This window comes from Cetorhinus maximus, chromosome 6, assembly GCF_964194155.1.
Source record: "Cetorhinus maximus chromosome 6, sCetMax3.hap1.1, whole genome shotgun sequence".
NCBI classification, from domain to species: Eukaryota; Metazoa; Chordata; class Chondrichthyes; order Lamniformes; family Cetorhinidae; genus Cetorhinus; species Cetorhinus maximus.
This window is the reverse complement of record NC_135884.1, coordinates 101625968-101648267: the sequence shown is the minus strand read 5'-3', so window position 1 is coordinate 101648267 and position 22300 is coordinate 101625968. Positions and strand designations below refer to the sequence as shown.

General features: G+C 45.7%; 1 protein-coding gene across 1 annotated transcript in view; it reads right to left on the bottom strand.

Annotated features, from left to right (window-relative positions):
* The window catches only part of LOC144682303 (dynein axonemal heavy chain 5-like), a 319205-nt gene extending 315391 nt beyond the window's left edge, over window positions 1–3814 (bottom strand). The window contains exon 1 of the mRNA XM_078544778.1: window positions 3443–3814. Coding sequence (XP_078400904.1) covers window positions 3443–3814 — 372 coding nt within the window. The remainder of the gene's footprint in view (window positions 1–3442) is intronic.
* Between the last annotated feature and the right edge of the window lie 18486 nt (window positions 3815–22300).

Here is a 22300-nt window from a genome sequence, read left to right as displayed (position 1 = left end):
ACCAAACTACAGCCTATGGGTGAATAGCTCTATTGCCCTGTAGATAGCCCGGGAGAGTTGAAGGCTAAGGAAGTAAAGCCTGGCAAAAAATCTGGAATGAAACCCAAAGGCCACTGATATCTAAATATATTATCTTTCCAGCAACTCCTGAAACCAAGCTGGGGCCAGACAATGTGCTTTGCATTGCTTTCAATCCAATCGGTGAGGTCGAGAGGGGGACCTGACGTTTGAGCAGGCCAGGGTCCTCAAAAGAGTTCCGAAGAAGAGTCATGTTGGACTCAAAACATTAACTTTGTTTCTCTCTCCACAGATACTGCCAGACCTGCTGAGTTCTTCCAGTTTTAATTTATGTTTTAATTCCCTATAAATATTTCACAGGCTTGTGCCGTAGAGAGGACACTCCAATTTTGCTGTGTTAACATGACACAGAGACAGCAGTTATGAGTAATAAGCCCAACTTGATTGGCGTAGTGAATGGGTGCTACAGGATGTCTCCGTTGCGTCCCACTGGACAGCCACCACCCACCTCAAGTCAGGCAGCCCCCAACTTGCAAGGTGCTGACCTGCCACAGTACATCTGCTTCAGTGGGTGCTTAGAGTTTAGAGTTTCTGCTCAACAAGTAGACCAATTCCATCGCACCAGGCAAACAAACCAAACAAAAGGAAAGTAAGAAGATGTGAACATCAGAACAATGTTCATGGGACTGATAGACGACGAGCAGCTGGTCGATAACATGCGCAAGACAGCTGTGATCGATATGGAACTTGATAGGCTGAACATTGACAAAATTTCCCGACAAGAGACAAGGCTCACAGAGTTGATCTCTGAAAGAAAAACGTTGCACGTTCATCTGCTCATCTAGCAGGGGAAAGAGTTCAGAGTAAATGCATGAGCTCCATGTAGGTTTCGCTGTAAGGAACTCACTGGTCTCAATGATAAAACCCCTCACAAATCGTTCAGAGCATGTTCTCTCTATCTGCTTCTCATTTCAAATAGGGCCAGTTAGCATCATGACAGTCTATGCTTCAATAACGTGCTCCATTACAGAAGCCAAAGACCAGTTCTATGGGGAGCTTGACACTGCTATCAGAAGAATCCCTAACACCTTTACCTACTTTAGGATTTTAATGCAAGAGTGGATGTGGACCAAGAGGAATGGACTTCATGCCTCAGGCATCATGGCATGGGAAAGATAAAAGCAAAAGAGCAGAAGTTACTTGAGCTTTGTTGCTACCGTGAGCTTTCTGTTATCTGGCATGCTCCAGGAATGAGAGGTGCTGGTGTAAGCCAAAATACTCATGACCCATCCCTCCCAACCTTTGTTGCCTAATTTCTGCTTAAGTTTTATAACTGTATAAGTGTGTTTCTCTGAAATGTGTATATGATTCAATGTTTTGTGGAGGGGAGACAGAAAAATTAAAAAAGAGGCAGGCTGCTAGTGGTTTAACAAGCTTTCGAAACTGACATGTCTTTGTGGATCATGGTTCATGTTTCTTTTGTTTCAAGTGTGGCAGGCTGTTTGTTTCAAATCAGTGGGATCACTAAACTAATTATATGTGATGTTTGCAGTCTTGAGAAACCATTGTTCCTGCTTGATTCAAATAGATGGGATTGTTAAATTAATCATCGTCATATAATGTTTGTGGTCATGTTGTAATTGAATTATTGTGACTGAATTGATAAGTGACCCTGCATGTGGGGCAGCTACTACAAGGTCAAGATAAGCAGAAGAAGGAATTCAACTAATCTGTGATATGGGTCACACTACCAAAGCTAACCAGAAGCATTTGTGGATAAGGACCTGATTGATTTAAACTTTATGAAGTCTGTAGAACTTGTGAAAACAACTCTTTTGACTGAACTTACAAACCCTATCAGCACAGATTGACACCAGAAGTTACAACAAAGCAAAAGTTGAACTTAAAAGGAGGAGATCACACAGTCTCTGTGCAATCGGGCAGGAACAATGTGGTCAATCACTCAAAGACGTGGCGCGATGGGATGACGCAGAGTGACCAGCCAGCAAAGTCTGCTCCCACGCAAGGGTAACTCAGAGATTCGGGTATTGTAAGTGCAACTTTTCTACGAACTGTTATTTGCAATAAACTTTCCCATGGTTAGTAGAAACAAATTGAATCTGATCTGAGCATGTATCATCCATACCAGTCCTTGGTTCAAACATGGACAAAAGAGCTGAACTCCCGATGTGAGGTGAGAGTGACTGCCCTTGACATCAAGGCCACATTTGACCGAGTGTGGCATTAAGGAGTCCTAGCAAAACTGGAGTCAATGGGAATCAGGGGGAAAACTCTCCACTGGTTGGAGTCATAGCTATCACAAAGGAAGATGGTTTTGGTTGTTGGAGGTCAGTCATCTCAGCTCCAGGACATCACTGCAGGAGTTCCTCAGGGTCCAACCATCTTCATCAATGACCTTCCTTCCACCATAAGGTCAGAAGTGGGGATGCTCGCTGATGATTGCACAATGTTCAGAACCATTTGCAACTCCTCATATGCTGAAGCAGTCCATGTCCAAATGCAGCAAGAGCTGGACAATAACCAGGCTTGGGCTGACAAGTGGCAAGCAACATTTGCACTGCACAAGTACCAGCCAATGACCATCTCCAACAAGAGAGAATCTAACTATCGCCCCTTGACGTGCAAGGTATTACCATCACTGAATCCCCCACTATCAACCCATCCTGGGGGTTACCATTGACCAGAAACTGAACTGGACTGGCCATATAAATACTATGGCTACAAGAGCAGGTCAGAGGCTCCGGATCCTGCGATGAGTAACTTACTGCCTGACTCCCCAAAGCCTGTCCACCATCTACAAGGCACAATCCAGGAGTGTGATGGAATACTGCCCACTTGCCTGGATGAGTGCAGCTCCCACAACACCCAAGAAGTTTAACACCGTCCAGTACAAAGCAGCCCGTTTTATACGCACCACATCCACAAACATTCACTCCCTCCACCACCGACGCATAGTGGCAGCAGTGTGTACCATCTACAAGATGCACTGCAGGAATTCACCAGGCTCCTTAGACAGCACCTTCCAAACCCACAACCACTACCTTCTAGAAGGACAAGGGCAGCAGATAGATGGGAACACCATCATGTGGAAGTTCCCCTCCAAGTCATTCACCATCCTGACTTGGAAATATATCGCCGTTCCTTCGCTGTCGCTGGGTCAAAATCCTGGAACTCCCTTCCTAATAGCACTGTGGGCGTACCTACACCACATGGACTGTAGCGGTTCAAGAACGCAACTCACCACAATCTTCTCCAGGGCAACTAGGGATGGGCAATAAGGTTGTGGAAAAACTATACTGCCCACTATATCATTACCCAGTATAATGTCTACATTTGCAATAGATAATTTTAGAACAACTCCAACCACACAAGTCCCCTCCAACAGAACACAATTTAAATTTACTTTATGCAATGGGTAAGGCATATCCTTCCCTTCAACATCTTGAATTAATACATTCCAATTCAGTGGACTTTCTGAAGAAAGGTCCAAATCCTTTGTTAACAATAAACTCTGAGCCAAACCAGTGTCTCTCTGCATAACAATTTTCTTAGGCACTTTCTGGGACAAAAATTGAGTGACTTCCCCTTCCAATATAAACCCTTTATAATATTTTTCAATTCTATCTATTCCTACTGTAAAAACATTAGTAGCAATGTGTTTCTCACAAAATTCACTTTCTGGTGCAGCTTTGTCTGTGGGAATTCCTGCCACTAGCACTGTTTTAACATCCATTCCCTTTACTGGCATTATCATTTCTGAAGACTCCTTAAGCATTCCTACTACTGCCACTGCTTTACCATTCAGCTTCCAACAATGGGCTTTAACATGCCTTGTCTTATGGCAATATAAGCATAGTGGTTTATTTGCATCCCTTTTATTCTCTACACTATAATTTATATTGAGCTTCTCCTTCCTCCATAAAGCTAGACTCTCTCCTTTTCCTCCAGCTTCCCTGTGAGTTTACAAATAGATATCTACAGCCCCCTAACTGCCTATGTGATATATCATATCCATCTGCCAGAACCGCTGCTTCCCGTATCTTAGAAACATTACGGTCTTCAGTAAATTTAGGCAATAAACAAAGATTCTTTGCTATATCAAAGCTCGGAGTGGGACTCAATTCTTCTTCTGTGTCCCAGACTGCTGAGGGAGGCAAGGGAGGAGATCGTAGGGGCTCTGACCCAAATTTTTAATTCCTCTCTGGCCACGGGGGAGGTGGCAGAGGACTGGAGAACAGCTAGTGTGGTTCTGCTATTTAAGAAGGGTTGTAGAGAGAAGTCAGGGAACTACAGGCCAGTGAGTCTCACGTCAGTGGTAGGGAAACTATTGGAGAAAATTCTGAAGGAGAGAATCTATCTCCACTTGGAGAGGCAAGGTTTGATCAAAGTCAGCATGGCTTTGTCAGGGTGAGGTCATGCCTAACAAATTTGATCGAATTTTTTGAGGAGGTGACCAGGTGTGTAGAAGAGGGTAGTGCAGTTGATGTAGTTTACATGGATTTTAGCAAAGCCTTTGACAAGGTCCCACATGGGAGACTTATAAAGAAGGCAAATGCACATGGGATACAGAGTAATTTGATGAGGTGGCTTCAAAATGGCTTAGTTGTAGGAGACAGAGGGTGATGACAGAAGGATGCTTTACTGACTGGAAGCCAGTGTCCAGTGGCGTATCACAGAGATCTGTGCTGGGTCCCCTATTATTTGTCATTTATATAAACGACACTGATGACTATGTGGGGGGTAGGATTAGTAAGTTTGCAGATGACACAAAGATTGGCCGGTTAACAGTGAGGTTGAGTATCTTGAGCTACAGGAAGATATAGACGGGATGGTCAATTGGGCAGATAAGTGGCAGATGGAATTTAACCCTGAAAAGTGTGAGGTGATACACTTTGGAAGGAGTAATTTGACAAGGAAGTATTCAATGAACGGCATGACACTAGGTAGTTCTGAGGAACAAAGGGACCTTGGTGTGTGTGTCCATAGATCTCTGAAGGCAGTGGGGCATGTTAGTGGGGTGGTGAAAAAGGCACATGGAACACTTGCCTTTATCAATCGAAGCATAGATTACAAAAGTAGGGAGGTCATGTTGGAGTTGTATAGAACCTTGGTGAGGCCACAGCTGAAATACTGTGTGCAGTTCTGGTCACCACATTATAAGAAGGATGTGATTGCACTGGAGGAGATGCAGAGGAGATTCACCAGGGTGTTGCCTGGGTTGAAACATTTAAGTTATGAAGAGAGGTTGGATGGACTTGGGTTGTTTTCGTTGGAGCAGAGAAGACTGAGGGGTGACCTGATCAAGGTGTACAAGATTATGAGGGGCATGGGCAGGGTGGATAGGGAGCAGCTTTTCCCCTTAGTTGAAGGGTCAGTCACGAGGAGAGATAATTTCAAGGTGAGGGGCAGGAGGTTTAGGGGGGATGTGAGGAAAAACCTTTTTACCCAGAGGGTGGTGACGGTCTGGTATGCACTGCTTGCGAGGGTGGTGGAGGCAGGTTGCCTCATATCCTTTAAAAAGTACCTAGGTGAGCACTTGACATGTCATAACATTCAAGGCTATGGGCCAAGTGCTGGTAAATGGGATTAGGTAGGTAGGTCCGGTATTTCTCACGTGTCGGTGCAGACTCGATTGGCCGAAGGGCCTCTTCTGCACTGTGTGATTCTGTGAACTACTAGACTCTCTTTCACTCTGTATCCTAAGCTTTTCTCAGTTCATGATGTCTGATTTCTTTCTGCCTTTAAAACTTGAGCTCAAGTTTTCACATTTCCGTTTCTTTCACTTTTTCTTTTTTCTCTTTTTCCAATTCGAGATTTCTCATTTCCATTTCTTGGTCATTTCTTTTTCCTATTCAAGATTTTTCATTTCTTTTTCTATTTCAAGCTGCTTCATTTGCAACTGAATTCTAGCTAATTTAGCTGAATTGCTATGGGGATTAATCTTTTCCTTTCAATCCTAGATCCTCGAGCCCTTTTCACTTAAACTCTGCTACCCGCAGCCTTTTTCTTATCAGGAGACCTTTTTCTTTGCTACTCTCTATTTTAACTTAAACTAACTGGGACCTGCCTCTGTCTTCTGTCTCTGTGACTCTTCTTTGGGTCTTCTCCCCTCTCCCTTTGGGGCCTCTCCCTGTCCCCTCTCCTTTGTCCCTGCCCAGGACACTTCTTCTCCATGGCGCTCTGCTCCCAGTCATTTGACCGGGGTTTTCATGCTGTTTTCTTATGCACAAACACACCGGGACAAAAACAAAGTAAATCTCCCAATCTGCGCACTTGTAGCCCGCTCCTGAGCGGTACATGCACAAAAGCTCCAAGGCCCAGCGGGAGTTGAAAATAATCTGTTCCAGCAGTTACAATAACAATTTGTTGACATTTCCCCAAAGAGTTATTATTATGCCATTATTAATGCTTGACTGTTATTCACAAGTAATAATTATCTCAGCAGGGGGTCCTAAATTCACAGTTTGATTGACAGCTCAAAGAGATTATTAAAGGCTTAGCTTTAATGTGGAGTTATGAATACATGGTTGTTTTTATAAATACTTAATAGGGTTTTAAATTTTTGAATGGGCTTTCATGAATGGAAGTGTTTTTTAATATCGTGACACCTGCAAATTAATATTTAGACCCTTATTTCATCTCAAAATGGCTTCTGAGGTCTGCACATGGTGAATACTGGGTAAGTTGACATGGAGAGTATAAGGGGAAAGGGCAGTGGGCAGGGGGCATGAGTTGGTATTAAATTGCCATGAGGTTATAAGAGCCCTGAGGGTGGATGCAGGCATGGGTTGAAATGAATTGGCATGGGGGCATGAAGGTGGCATGGGAAATGGGCGGGAGATGATGGGGTGTGAAGGGTGAGGGCTATAGGGTCTAAAAATTAAGGGAACAATTGGGATGAAGTCCCAGCGAACCGAGACAGACCATCCGCAGTGCAAACAGCACTGCTTCAGAAGTAATTTTCAAACCAAGCTGTACCAGACACTGAGACTATCAGTAAAACCCAAAACTCTAACATTCACACTTTTTGAATAAATAACTTTACCTGAAATCTTTCTCAATTACCCTGTTCTTTTCCTAGCTCTCCATTTTCTCCTGGTTCCTTGCAACAGTTTTCCCTTTTGCTCCCTGATTTCCTTCACGCCTATTCTATCTGAAGTTTAGGAGAATGGGGGGTAATCTCATTGAAACATACAAGATTCTGAAGGAGCTTGATAGGGTAGATACGGGGGTTGTTTCCCCTGGCTGGGGAATCTGGAATGAGGGCATAGTGTCAGGATAAGGGGATGATCATTTAGGGCTAAGATGAGGAGAAATTTCTTCATTCAAAGGGCTGTTAATCTTTGGAATCCTCTAACCCCGAGGGTTGTGGATGCTCCATCACTGAATATATTTAAGACTGAGATAGATTTTTGGTCTGTCAGGGAACCAAGGGATATGCGGAGCTGGAAGGAAAGTGCAGTTAATGCTGAAGATCAGCCATGATCATATTGAATGGCTGAGCAGGCTCAAGGGGCCATATGGTCAGCTCCTACTACTGCTTTTTCTGTTATGTTAATATATCCAGTTTCTCTCTATTCTCCTCAGCTCCCTTTCTTTCCCAATTCCTCCAGTTTTCCTTTTCAAGTAGTTACCTGCTTCTCCTTTGTTTCCATCAGACAGGGAATGGAAGGCACACTGCTTCAGGTACGAGTCACACGTCCTTACAATTCTGGACAGCCAGAACACAACTCAGAACAAGTTCACATCGGGCACATTGCTGAGATCACCACAGTCCTGCTGTCTTTCCTGTTGTCTCCTTCTCATTTCAGGACAATTTTTAATACACAATATATACAATTATCTCATTACTTAGGTTACTGGTGCATTTTGTATCAAACAGCATATGCTGACCTAAGGTAGGCTCGCATTCCCAACAACTTTGGCTACTCTGCCTTCAGCACTTGGCTGAGTCTTCGCCCTCATGAAATATTTGTGAGGTTGGAAGGTCTGCTCTTGAGTCTACCCTTTCAAAGTCATTCAATACAAATAAAAGCCAGTAATGTGATGCATGGTAACACAGTCATCTGTGAAGCTAGCACTCAATTCTGACAGGAATCATTCAAACGGCTGCAGCTTCTGGTTTTTTTTAAATCTTCTATAAGGAGAACTCTTAGGACCACCATCCATGATCAAAAAGAGTGAAATAAACTGCAAATAAATTGCCATAAAGAATTGTAAATTACATTGGGTACAATTTCATAGAATGTAAAATTAGTGGGACTTGATAGGTCAGTGTCAGTAGCAGCAGGAAAAGCATATGATTCTACATAATTTAGTAATAGATTTTCAGAGATGTGGAAAGCTAAGGGTTGAATTTTCCATGCCCCCTGGTGTCGGGTGTGTTTGGCAGCGCGAGCGGACAATATGGCAAGAAGGCTAAAAATCGGTTCCAAAATGTAATGAAACAAGTTTGCAATCGTCCGCTCTGCCCATTCATGGCGGGCCACATTTTCCGCCGCTGGACATCGGGAACTTCATTGTAAAACATCTGCATATCATTATACGCCCAGCTCGCCGGAATCATCCCCCCGCACTGGATCATCTGAGCACGTCGGCGGGAAAACACACAGGTGCAGAACATGTCTTGACAAGTGTGACGTTCAGAAGTCATGACTTACAGTCAGGGCCTTGCTCACATCACAGAAACCTGAGGAGCAGAAGATGCTGGACCCTGACAGCAACAGGACCCTGGAGGAACATCCATCGCCTGCCGGGTGAATTCTGATGGACATAGCTCAGCCAAGAAGCAGCTCACAGAAGGTGGAAAGTCACCATTGAGTGCCTGCTCATGGTCTTGGCCATGGTCTACAATGGATGATCATCCAGGGGATGGAAAGGAAAGTCCAGCTGTGTTTGGGAGAGGAAGATGTACCTAGGGATGGGAGAGGAAAGTGTGTCGAGGGTGGGGCGTTGAGGATGGGAGGGGGCAACGAAGGTGTCAAGGGTGGATTGGGAGGGGGGAATGAAGGTGTCGGGGGGAGGTTGGCAGCGGGGACAAGGGTGTAGGGGGTGAGGTTTGGAGGGAACGAAGGTGTTGGGGGGGTGAGGTTGGGAGTGGGGGAGGGATTAAGGTGGGGGGGAAGAGGGGGTAACGGGAGAGAAGATGGCAACTGGGAAGCTAGGTGTAAGGGGCGTGGAAGGTGTATGGGAAGGAGTCCAGAGAGGGGAAGGAGTAAGGGTGGAAGAAGGAGTAAGGGTGGAGGAAGGGGTAAGGGTGGAGGAAAGAGTCAGGAAGGGGGAAGGGGTAAGGCTAGTGGAAGAAGTAAGGCTGGAGTAAGGAGTCTGGAGAGGGGTAAGAGTAAGGGTGGAGGAAGAAGTAAGGGTGCTGTATGGAGTCACAAAGGGGGAGCAACTAAGGGGGGTGGGGGAGGAGAGAGTCTGGAGGGAGGAAGGAGTTTGGAGGGGGGATGTCCAGGTGCACATGCAGGTGAGGGGCCTGTGGAGTCGATGACTGCCTACTGGGAAGCGAACTGAGGGTGGGCGTGGTAGGCAGGAATGGTGAGATTGGCATAGGGCAGAGTGAAGTGGTAGGGTGGGAGGGTGAGGGTGCAACGATATCAGTACAAGGGACGATCTGGGTGGTTGGTGGGGACTCGGAGGCTAACACAGATCCTGGGGGTGGGAAGGAGGAGGTCAGGGAAGCTCATGTGAATGGGGGTGGGATTTTCAGGAAGGAAGGGAACTTGTGCATTCACCTCAATATCCCTGAAAGGAAAGAGTTGTGGCTGGTAGGTGACAGTTGGGAGGTGGAAGATGATGCCAAGGAGCTTGACAGTGATAGGGGAAAGGAAATGGGTGACTGGAGAGGGGAAAGGATGGGGAACCTCAAGAAAAACTGTAACACTACCATGCTGGCTAAATCGAAAGTAAAACGAGAGTCCTGGCAGGCGAGAACAGTTGCTGCATGGGAGTGCGATCAGTGGGTGGGTGGAGATGCAGGTCAGCTCAGATGGACAACTGAAAGCAAACCCCAGCAGGCAGTATTGAAAATGCTCAGGACATTGAGAGGAGTGCAATGCGGGAAGGATCTGCGTGCGTGGGAGAGTGCTTGCACAAAGCTCCTACAGGCCCTGCCGCACACAACTTCTCCTTCCAGAATCACTAGTGGGTTGGCTGTGTGCAGCTGAGCTGCTAGTGGGGTAGTGGGGGGTGGGGTTGGGGGATGGGAAGAATCCGGGGGGGTGGGGGGGCGACTCACGAAGCCTGTAAGTGAAGCTAAAAGATACCATTACACATTATTCAGTGTAAGTGAATATATTTTCAGGTTGTAAAGTGACCAAATATGTTCACCCATGCAACCAACTGTGATCCAATCTCTTAACTTCTCCACGCCTTAGACTTCTAGGTGCTGCCCTGACATCCATAACAGGGGTGGTGACAGCCTGTACAATGGTTGACCCTGTTGTCTCTGGTGACTTTGGCATGGCTCCTCTGGAGAGCTGAGGCCTTGGGGGCCCCGGCTTGTTTTGGCTGTCCTCCTGTGGGCCAGCTGCTCCCTCTGCAGTGACAGGGGACAAGATTGAGGGGGTCACAGGTAAAGGGGACTCAGAGGGAGAGGACAGCCTCTGAAGTTCCTGAGTGGATGACCCAGGGTTGTCCAGCTGCCGTTCCTCCTCCCTTCAGGTGCCCACAGGTCCCGACCTGACTCTTTGTGGGGAAGGAACACCTGGAGGGATGTTTCCCTCTCGCATTGCCACTGTAGGAACTCACCCATGGCTACCACGATGAAGCACAGGTCTGCGCACATCTCTGCGTTCTGCTGGACCAGGGTCTCCATGGCATCTGCCATCCTCCCCATGGAGACTTCCATACGCACACATGTGGACACCACTTCATCAGAGAGCAGGCGGATGCACCCCTCCAACCCGTGCGCCACTCTGTTGAGGGCTTCCAACAGATCTGTGTGGTGTTCCCCTGCCTGCTGCTGACGCTCCAAGTTGATTTGGAAGGCTGAGTACGAAGGCTCATCATGTGACTCGGACTTCACAGATGCCTCTTCCCAGCAGTCCTCTGAGTGCCGGGGAGCTCGGCCAAGCCTGCCTCCCCCTGCTGCGGACACATGCCCATGCAGTAAACACCAGATTTTGAACCCGAGCCTGCTCTAGGTCTAGATCCCACCGAGGTCTGTCTCTCTGCACTGGTGAAGGGCATGGGTAAGCACTGTGACGGGTCTTTCAGGCTGCTTATTTCCAGCTCTTCAATGAGGAGGAATCCTCTTGACTGGAGAAGTGGACCTGGATAGAGGTGACGGATCGGCAAGATCCTCACGTGGGTGTTTGCCGTCGACCTCACTGGCGCTGCAGGCACAGTCCATGTCTTCATCAGTCAGCACGATGGCATGCTCCTCAGAGAGAGTGAGGGGCCTAATGTGGGCCACTCCACCCTGGACTGGGACCTCTCCTGCTGCTGTCAGCCAGCTTCTCCTGCTGCTGTCAGCCAGCTTCTCCTGCATGAAAACAGATGGAGAGAGTGTGAACAGGACAAATGGCACTGCGTAGAATGTTTGTGTGGTGAGCAGAGCCATGGACAGGATGAGGACATGAGCTCAAGAGGATATGAGCCTGATGGAGGTGTGAGGGTGTGTGCGAGAGTTAGTGGTGTTGTCCCTTGAGATGTGAGATCCCTGTGCACGTGTGATGGGATTGTGAGCGTGTGAGTTGAGAGTGATGAGAAGAATGACTTACCCTGGCGGAACAGGTGAGACCACTTACCCTTTTTCAGCACTGGGTGGCTGTCCTGTTTTGCAGGGCATTGGCGCTGACCACTACTGCCACTGCCTCCCATGCTGATTGATGACCTTGCTTGCTGGTCTTCGCCCAGAGCTGGGGCAGAAGACATCATGACAAGCCTCCACAGCGTCCAAAATGCGCTCAAGGGATGCGTCATTAAACTGGGGGGCTACAGTCTTCTTGCCTTTTGGGGCCATGTCTTCTGTGCAGCAGTCCTGGGCCAGAAGCACTGAAAGGTGTGTGCACAGCTGCAGTTTAAATATTGCGCCCGGTGTAAGGAAATGGCGAGGTGATGGCGTGGCAGGCAAATAAGAGCCCACCCGCCATCGAAACAGCGTTTTTCCCAGGAATGCATGTTTAATGAGGCAGGATTGGGATGATACAGCGTGAAAAGCTGCCATTGCGGCCAGTGGATAAAATGTTCTTTTTCCTGCCCGCTTTCGCATGTAGTGCAAATCGAAGACGAGGAGGAATTTCTTCTCTCTGAGGGTTGTTAGTCTTTGAAATTTTCTTCTACAGAGAGCAGTGGACACTGGATTATTGAATAGGTTTAAGGCTGAGTTAGATAGATTTTTGATTGACAAGGGAGTCAAGGGTTATGGGGAACAGGCAGGAAAGTGGAGTTAAGGCTACAATCAAATCAGCTATGATTTGCGGTTGCAGGATGGATGGTAGGAGAGGTAAACCTTCAGAAACACTGGAGTAAGTTCAATGATCCAGCATCCACTGCTCTCTGTAGAAGAAAATTTCAAAGATTAACAACCCTCTGAGAGAAGAAATTACTCCTCTTCTCCGTCTTAAATGAGACAACCCTTATTTTTAAACTGTGTTCCCTAGTTCTAGATTTCTCCACGAGAGGGAACATCCACTCAACACCTATCCCGTCAAGCTCCTTCAGAATCTTATATGTTTCAATAAGAACACCTCTCATTCTTCTGAACTCCAATGTGTATCAGCCCAACCTGCTCAACCTTTTCTTAAGAGACAAACTCTTCATCCCAGGAATCAGCCTTCTCTGAACTGCTTCCAATGCAGGTATGTCCCTCCTTAAGTAAGGAAACCAAAACTGTACACAGAACTCCAGGTGTGGTCTCGCCAATGCCCTGTACAGTTGTAGCAAGACTTCCCTACTTATATACTCCACCCTCCTTGCAATTAAAGGCCAATATTCCATTTGTCTTCCTAATTACTTGCTGTACCTGCATGCTAACTTTTGTAATTCATTACAAGGATGCCCAGATTCCTCTGTACCACAGCACTCTGCAGTCTCTCTCCATTTAAATAATATTCCACTTTTCTATTCTTCCTGCCTCACATTTTCCCCCATTGTAGTCCATCTGTCAAAATTTTTGACTACTTACTTAACCCATCCATCTTTGTATCCTCCTCACAACTTGCTGTTCTACCTATCTTTGTATTATCAGCTATTTGGTTGCAATAATTCATTGCCACAGAAGGCTGTGGAGGCCAGGTCATTGAGTGTATTTAAGACCGAGATAGATAGGTTATTGATTGGTAAGGGGATCAAAGGTTACGGGGAGAAGGCGGGAGAATGGGGTTGAGAAACTTATCAGCCATGATTGAATGGCGGAGCAGACTCGATGGGCCGAATGGCCTAATTTCTGCTCCTATGTCTTATGGTCTTATGGTCTTAATACACTCAGACCCTTCATCCAAGCCATTAATACAGATTGCAAATTGTTGAGGTCCAAGACTGATCCCTGCGGCACTCCATTAGTTACAGTTTTCTAACCTGAAAATGACCTATTTATCTCAACTCAGTTTCCTCTTAGTTAACCAATCCTCTATCCATGCTAATATATCACCCCCAACCCTATGAGATCTTATCTTGTGCAATAACCTTTTGGCCAGCGTTTCCCAGTCAGCGAGCAGGGGGCGAGGCCCGCTCGCCGACGCGTAAAGTGACGTGGGATGATGTCGGGTGGAACTCCCGATGTCACCCGCCTCATTTCAATTTTCAGGTCAGCAGGGGCTCAGCCGAATCAGCTGTGCACCTGCCGACCTGTCAATGGCCTATTGAGGCCATTGACAAAGTAATTGGTGGACCTTCCCAACCAATCTTAAGATTGGCGGGCAGGCCGGGAGCCCTGGTGGGCATTGGAAAAAGCATGAAACCTCATCCGGGATGAGGTTTCATGTAAGTTCTTAAAAATTTAATAAAAGTGTAACTCAAAGTGATGACATGTCCCAACTCATGTGACAGTGTCACATGGGGGGACATGTCAGGGAAATTATTTTTTCTGTTTTTAGCATTTTTTAACGTGCAGCCGATCTCCCTGAGGCAGCACTTAGCCTCAGAGAGATGGGTGCACTCTTTCATGTGCTCTTTTGCGCACATGCTCAGGAAATCGTCCCCACCCACACAGGGAACGCATAGCGCTTCCTTGCAGACGTCACGCTGGGCGGGCCTTAATTGGCCCACCTATGTAAAATGGCGGCGCGCCCCCGATTGGGGGTGCCAATCGGAGGTGCTCCCACTCCTGAACTCCACCCCCCCCCCCCCCCCCCACCCCCGACGGGTGGAAAATTTCTGCCCATTATGTGGCACCTCATCGAATGCCTTTTGGAAATCCAAATACATTACATCAATTGGTTCCCCTTTATTCGCCCTGCTTGTTGCATTTCAGCATTTTCCCAATGATAGATGTTAGACGAACTGGCCTATAGCTTCTTGCTCTCCCTCCTTTATTGAATAGTGTTGTTACATTTGCAGTGTTCCAATCTGTCAGAACCTTTCCAGAATCCAGGGAATTTTGGAAGATTACAACAAACGCATCTACCATCTCTGCAGCAACTTATTTTAAGAGCCTAGGATGCAGGCCATCAGGTCCCAGGGACATGTCAGCCTTTAGTCCCATTAGTTTTCCTAGTATTTTTTCTTTAGTGATCGTGATTGTTTTAAGTTCCTCCCTTTCTTTTGCCTCTTGATTTTCACAATTCTTTGGATGCTTTCTGACTGTGTCTTCTACTGTGAATACAGATACAACGCACTTGTTCAAAGTCCCTGCCATTTCTTTGTTTCCCATTGTTAATTCCCCAGTATCACCCTGAGACCAGTGCGAGTTTTAGCTACTCTTTTCCTTTTTATATACTTACAGAAGCCTTTACTGTATGTTTTTATATTTCTTGCTAGTTTTCTCTCATACTCCAATTTCTCCTTCTTATTTATTTTTATTCATCCTTTGCTAGGTTCTAAAATTTTCCCAAACTTTTGGGCTACCACTAATTTTTGCAGCATTATACATCTTTTATTTCAATTTGATACCATGTTTAACTACCTTAATTATCCACAGATAGTACATTCTTCTCATAGCATCTTTATTTCTCAATGGAATATATCTTTGTTGAGTTATGAAATATGCTTAAATGTCTGCTACTTCTTCTCTACCATCTTACCTTTTAACCTTTTTTCCCATTCCACATTAGCCAACTCTATCTTCATACCCTTGTAATCATCTTTATTTAAGTTGAAGACATTAGTTTCAGATCCAAATTTCTCACCCACAAACTGAGTGTGAAATTCTACCATGTTTTTATCCTTTATTCTTTCATGTGCTGTGGGTGTTGCTGGCAAAGCCAATATTTGTTACCCATCCCTAATTGCCCTTTGAGCTGAACATTTCAGGGACAGTTAAGAGTCAACCAATTGCTGTGGATCTGGAATCACATGTAGGCCAGACCAGGTAAGTGTGGCAAATTTCCTTCCCGAAAGGACATTAATGAACTAAATGGGTTTACAATAAACAATGATAGTTTCATGGTTACCACTAACGAGAATAGCTTTATGTTAATCTTGAATTTTAATGCTATTATCACTCTTACCAAGGGGATCATTTACTATAAGGTCATTAATTAATCCTGTCTCATTACACATTGCCAGGCTTAAAACAGCCAGTTTGCTGTAATATTTTTCTATTTTGTTAAGTGTGCTTACTGCCACCTGTCAGTCATAACATATACTGTAAACTTTAACATGGATTAGAGTTAGAATGTAGAATTCTGGGGACATGATGAAGGTAATAATAGTTAGCTTAACATTCCAGGGTTTGTTCACACTAACTGTTAATGTGATAACTCTATTCAGTTAATCTTATTAGGAGACGTTATCATCGGCTGGTGGATCCTGTCCTTGAGTGGGTGAGTTGTCAGTTTTCACTAAAAGCCAGGTCAGGCTGACTGATATAAAGACAGAAAACCACAGAGAGAAAAGATACTGTCCTGGGCTGAAGTCCAGACAGAACACAGTGGAGTTTTGTTTAAATCAAGTCGGATGACACACTGATGAGTCATTTATATGTGCATTACCATGTACAAGTTGTATGGATTGAAGTAAGTGAATCCCATCATAACTGTTCCTCTATATGTTCTTGTATTGTGAAATATAACAGATTAATTATCCGTATTGAGCCTCATATCACTGTGGTTGCTTAGTCTTCCTACATAGAGATTGAAACTCATGTAGCATACGTAAGACCTGAATGTTCAGTGCAGGTCACAAGGGGGTGCAATTGTTACATCATTGTGTTGAACTATTCTTTAAGGAGATATCGGGCAATATGAGACAATTCCCATACCCGAGAGTGCTAAATGCCACTGAGCCTGAGAAACTATATACAACAGATCCAAATCCATGGCGGTTGACTTATGTGGGAAAAAGCACTACTGAAAACTGGAAGGGCTGAATGTTTCTGTGTTGCAACATTCTAAGATACTACAAAATACTGGCCCCACAAAATTTGCCTCCTCAGTGCAGAGTTTTTCAACATGGTGAGTGCTGGTTGGGCCCAACCAGCTGTATTTAAAGAGATCCCTTACTTCTCTCAGTTCCTTCGCCTCCGTCGCATCTGTTCTGATGACGCTACCTTCAAAAACAGCTCCTCTGACATGTCCTCCTTCTTCCTTAACTGAGGTTTTCTACCGACGGTCGTTGACAGGGTCCTCAACCGTGTCCGGCCCATATCCCGCGCATCCGCCCTCACGCCTTCTCCTCCTTCCCAGAAACATGATAGGGTCCCCCTTGTCCTCACTTATCACCCCACCAGCCTCCGCATTCAAAGGATCATCCTCCGCCATTTCCGCCAACTCCAGCATGATGCCACCACCAAACACATCTTCCCTTCACCCCCCCTGGCGGCATTCCATAGGGATCGTTCCCTCCGGGACACCCTGGTCCACTCCTCCATCACCCCCTACTCCTCAACCCCCACCTATGGCACCTCCCCATGCCCACGCAGAAGATGCAACACCTGCCCCTTCACTTCCTCTCTCCTCACCGTCCAAGGGCCCAAACACTCCTTTCAAGTGAAGCAGCATTTCACTTGCATTTCCCCTAACTTAGCCTACTGCATTCGTTGCTCCCAATGCGGTCTCCTCTACATTGGAGAGACCAAACGCAAACTGGGCGATCGCTTTGCAGAACACCTGCGGTCTGTCCGCAAGAAAGACCCAAACCTCCCTGTCGCTTGCCATTTTAACACTCCACCCTGTTCTCTTGCCCACATGTCTGTCCTTGGCTTGCTGCATTGTTCCAGTGAAGCCCAACGCAAACTGGAGGAACAGCACCTCATCTTCCGACTAGGCACTTTACAGCCTTCCGGGCTGAATACTGAATTCAACAACTTTAGATCTTAAACTCCCCCTCCCCCCATCCCCACCCCGTTTCTCCCCCCTCCCCCTTTTTTTCAATAATTTATATAGATTTTTCTTTTCCCACCTATTTCCATTATTTTTAAATCTAAAACTAAAACTTTGTTAGTCTTTCCACCCCACCCCCATTAGAGCTGTACCTTGAGTATCCTGCCTTCCATTCTTAATTAGCACTTTTCTTAGATAATATCACCACCTTCAACACCTCTTTGATCCTTTTGTCTGTGACATCTTTTGATTATCTGCTCCTATCACTGCTTGCTTATCCCCACAATCACCCCACCCTCAACTTCTCTCTCCCCCCGCCCCCCACCTTAGACCAGCTTATATTTCACCTCTCTCCTAACTATACTCAGTTCTGCCGAAGGGTCGTGAGGACTTGAAATGTTAACTGATTTCTTCTCCACCGATGCTGCCAGACCTGCTGAGTTTTTCCAGGTAATTCTGTTTTTGTTTTGGATTTCCAGCATCTGCAGTAGCTTTTAGCTTTTTGTTTTTATCTACTTATAAGTTAGTTGCTCATTGATTTCTATTAGCAGTTGCTGCGATTGTAGAAGTGTTTGGTTGTGCTTAGAGTTCTGTAAAGTTGCTAATGTCTACAGAGAGTGGTACTCAGCTGCTGAAGGACTTTGTCATGATTTCGGAGCTTCCACACAAACCACAGTTGCAGTACTATATGGCTTTGTGAGGATTACAGACTTCCCATGGTGCAAGGTGCCTTTGAATACATGCAGGGTGCTTTACAGGCATCACATGTCAACAAAGAGATGTACCATAACTGAAGAGGATTTCACTCCCTCAGCGTGTAGCTAGTATGCAATCATATCATGCAAGTCAATGCCCAGTAACCTAGCAGTCTTCTGTGACAGTTCTCCGCGCTATCTGCGTGTGAGCCACCATGACAAATCAGAGAGTAGTTACTGGCGATAAGTGTAATCCCTTTGACAACATGGATCATGATTCTGGTGTGCAAGTCTTGCACATGTGGGTAGCATGCAGACAACAAAAGCCAGGCTGTCACATGAAATATGCTGGACTGCTCTGGTGGAGCCCTGCAGTACACAGCAGGATAGTTGTCAAGATTCCTGGTGGTCTGCTGCATACTGCACAACCTTGGCATCATCTGGGCACAACCCTTGCCACCAGCTAATGGATACCAGCTGAAGAGCAGGAGGAGACCCTCAGCAGGGGCAGGAAGAGAGGAGGCAACCTAGACAGCCCTTTTCTGGCTGGGTTGTCCATGAACGATTCAACCAACTGAAGTTCCAGTGAAGGCAACCCCAATTCCCATTTACAAACAGTGACACACCTGGCCTGTCTGAGATTCCACTGCAGCACTCAGATGTTGGGTGGATTTTGCTTGTGCTACAATGGAAGCTGAGACATTGACCATCAAACTCCCCATTATGATTGTATCCACAAATATGCCAATGGAGTTGACCATCATTTCCACACCGGAAAGGTAGGGCTCCAAGCTCTGCGTAAATTCCTATGCCAAGTTGGTGCTGGTCTCCTCCAGACTCCTTGATTTTGGACATAGGCTTTCTGGCAGGCCTGCCAATGCACCAAGCATTTGTGTGTGCAGACCCATCTGTCTTCATCCAATCAATGTGCTCAAAGTGCTCATCTGAATCTTCTGCAGCAGATCTGAAGAGCAACCTCACCCTTCAGTGAGCTACCTTGTCCCCAGACCTGGCTGCAAGGCACTCGTGCCCAATGACTCATCACGTATAGATTCCACCTCTCAGCTGTGAGTGTGTAATGTCAGTATCTGAGATGGTGGCTGCAAAAGTGAGAGAAAGTGATGGTGTTTCCTCTTCTTCCCTCTCTTCTTGCTCTTCTCCCTCTTGATCTTCCACCATTGCCTTGCCAGTATGCAGTCCTTAGGTATCCGAAAGGGGAAAGGCATATGGTAAAGTTGTAGTGAAGAGGGGGAGGGTGCAGGGATGAGAGGTGCATGCTTGCACCATTTACAGCTTCTAAATCAGAAAAGATTATGGTATGAGGGGAAATTGGAATATGAATAGGAGGATTAGACATGAGGATGCTGTCATTTTCAATTATGTCAGCCCTGTCACTGGTCACAGCCTCAGTGACAACCACTCCAATAATGGCTACCATAATTTCCTCCATTGGGTTAGGGGCTTGCAGCCATGCCTGTCCCCCACAAGGAGCACCCGCTGCCTCTGATTATGTGCAAATGGTCCTGCAACAGAGAGAAAAATGTGTGAATGTGGTGCAATCTGTTTGGATGATATGGCAGTCATGGTTGAATCGCTGGCAATGTGTGCAAACTATGAGTTGAGGGTGTGGAGCTTGCAGCAGTGCTAAGCATATAAAGGTGAGTTGAAGGTATGAATGTGAGGTATGAGTTGTGATTGATAGAGATTATGGTAGATGAGGGATTGAGCTGTGGTGCATTGAGCTGTGTGTGAGGTTAGTGGTGCAATTGATGGGAAATGCTATTTGAAGATACATTCACTGGCCTTGATCATTCATGTGTAGTCACTGAGCGTTTTGCAGAACTCCATTCAGGTCATCGGGTCTTCTCTCCTGGCATTCAGTGCCAGTGTTATCTGGCCCCTCTGTCTTCTGAGTGTTTGCCTGGAGAGCTTCTGGAGACCTGGAGACATAGGTCCCCTATGGATAGATTGCACTTCTGCTCCTCTATACCTCCTACACTGATGCGTCCAGTGCAGCATCAGAGAATCTTGGAGCACACTCTCTTCCCTGCTGCACTATAATTCATTCTTCTTCCCACTTGGACACTCTTCCATAAACAGTTCGAGCACCTACTCCAGCCTGAATGCACCTCCCTTTTAAGAATTGCAGGCAGGCTTTAAGTAGTAAAGGCTAGCTTTAAATGGTGCTAGCCTTGCAGAAATTTGGGCTCCCTGCTGAAATATGCAGCCACTTAACAGCATGTTTAAAATTGGCTGCATGCAGCAATCATGCAAATTAGCAGCAGTACAAAGTTGGTGTGCTGTACACTTTGGAATGTGCATCTTGGGCCCGTTTTCAGGGGATATCAAATTTTTCCCCCACAATATTTTATTTTCTAGGCAAATGATTTGCAGTGACTGAATAAATCAAATTCCATTTTTACTACCAGTAGTATCCCAGGATTTTCCATTTTTCCTTTAAACCTTAATTACAACTCACCAAAGTTCCTTAGACAGCACCTTCCAAACCGACAACTGCTACCACCTAGAAGGACAAGGGCAGCAGGCACATGGGAACACTGCCAACTGCAAGTTCCCCTTCAAGCCACTCACCATCCTGATCTGGAAATATATTGTTGTTCCTTCACTGTCGCTGGAAAATCCCGGAATTCCCTCCCTAACAGCACTATGGTGTACCTACAACAGATGGACTGCAGCAGTTCAAGAAGGCAGATCATCACAGACTTCTCAAAGGCAATTAGGGATGGGCAATAAATGCTGGCCTAGCCAGTGATGCCCACATCCCATGAATGAAAAAAAACAACATTGTCTTCCCAAAAGCGTTTTTTAAAATCTTTTGTCTTTTTCATAGCCCAGATATACAATGAAACAGACTGGAGGTATGCTTGTAGACCACAGTAGTATTGGGATAGGATATTGTTGGAAGTAAAAGCAGTTCTGCGAGATCTTGGGCTTTGATAGCACTGGGGGCTGATTCTGAAGTAAGGGTATGGATTGGTAGCACTGGAGGAGTAAATGGACATTTAGGTTAAGGAGTAATTCCAAGGGTGTGGCACTAGTCGTGCGAGGGAGTCCAGGGTTTGGCAGCACTTCAAAGGTGAGATATTTTGTAGTCTACTAGCGTGAGGGTGTCTATTAGCTATAGCTCAGAGGGTGTGCAGAGTTAGTAATTGTGGGAATGTGCCAGGTTTCAAATTAAGCAACATATTGGGGTCCAGGAGCCAATGTAGTGTAGCAAGTGTAGGATGGGTGAATGGGACTTAATGCAAGACAGGATACAGACAGCAAAGCTTTGGTTGAGCTGAAGTTTTTTGAAGGATGGGATGTTGATCAGGTGAACATTGCATTGGGATATTTGAGTTGAAAAGTGACTCGTGTGACCTGTGCCTCATTAAACAATTGTGGATAAAACTTTTTTTTTAAAGACTTTTCAGTTTTTTTAAAGACATTAAAATAAAACTGTACCACTAATTACTTAACCACAGACTACCATTGTGATAACAAATGAAAATTGCAGGACTTGTACAAATGCCGTAAATGTTACCTGGGCTATAAAACACTTTTCAAAACACTTCTTGGCAGGGAAGTTTGAGAATGCAAGTCACCACATTCATGTTGTTGGCATCAACTCGTATCTTCTTCTTTTGGCTTTCCCACTTTGGCTTTTTACTACAGGTCGCCACCATGCTGGTTGATCACCCTTCTCCATCGCTGCCTGTCAGTCACCCATTCCTCTTCCAATCCTGCTGTGTTTAAGTCTCTCCCTACCACATCTTTCCATCTGGTTCTAGGCCTTCCTTTTCTCCTTCTTCCTAGCAATCCAATCTCCATCACTCAGTATCAACTAGTACCTGATCATTCAAAATGTCCTCTTTTAAAGCAATCAAAATAATAAGATTCTACTGAAAAGAAATTATTGAGACTATGTAGAAAGTAGAATTGCCAACTCTGCCTGGGCCTATTACTGGAGATTTTGACACATGACCTGTCTCTTCCAAGTGGCCTGAAATCCCTCGTCTCCAGTATTTTTGCAATTATTAAACAAAAGTATTCAAAGGAAATGAATAGGGATTTTTTGTCATTCATGGGATCTGGGCATCACTGGCTCAGCTAGCATTTATTCCTAATACCTAATTGCCT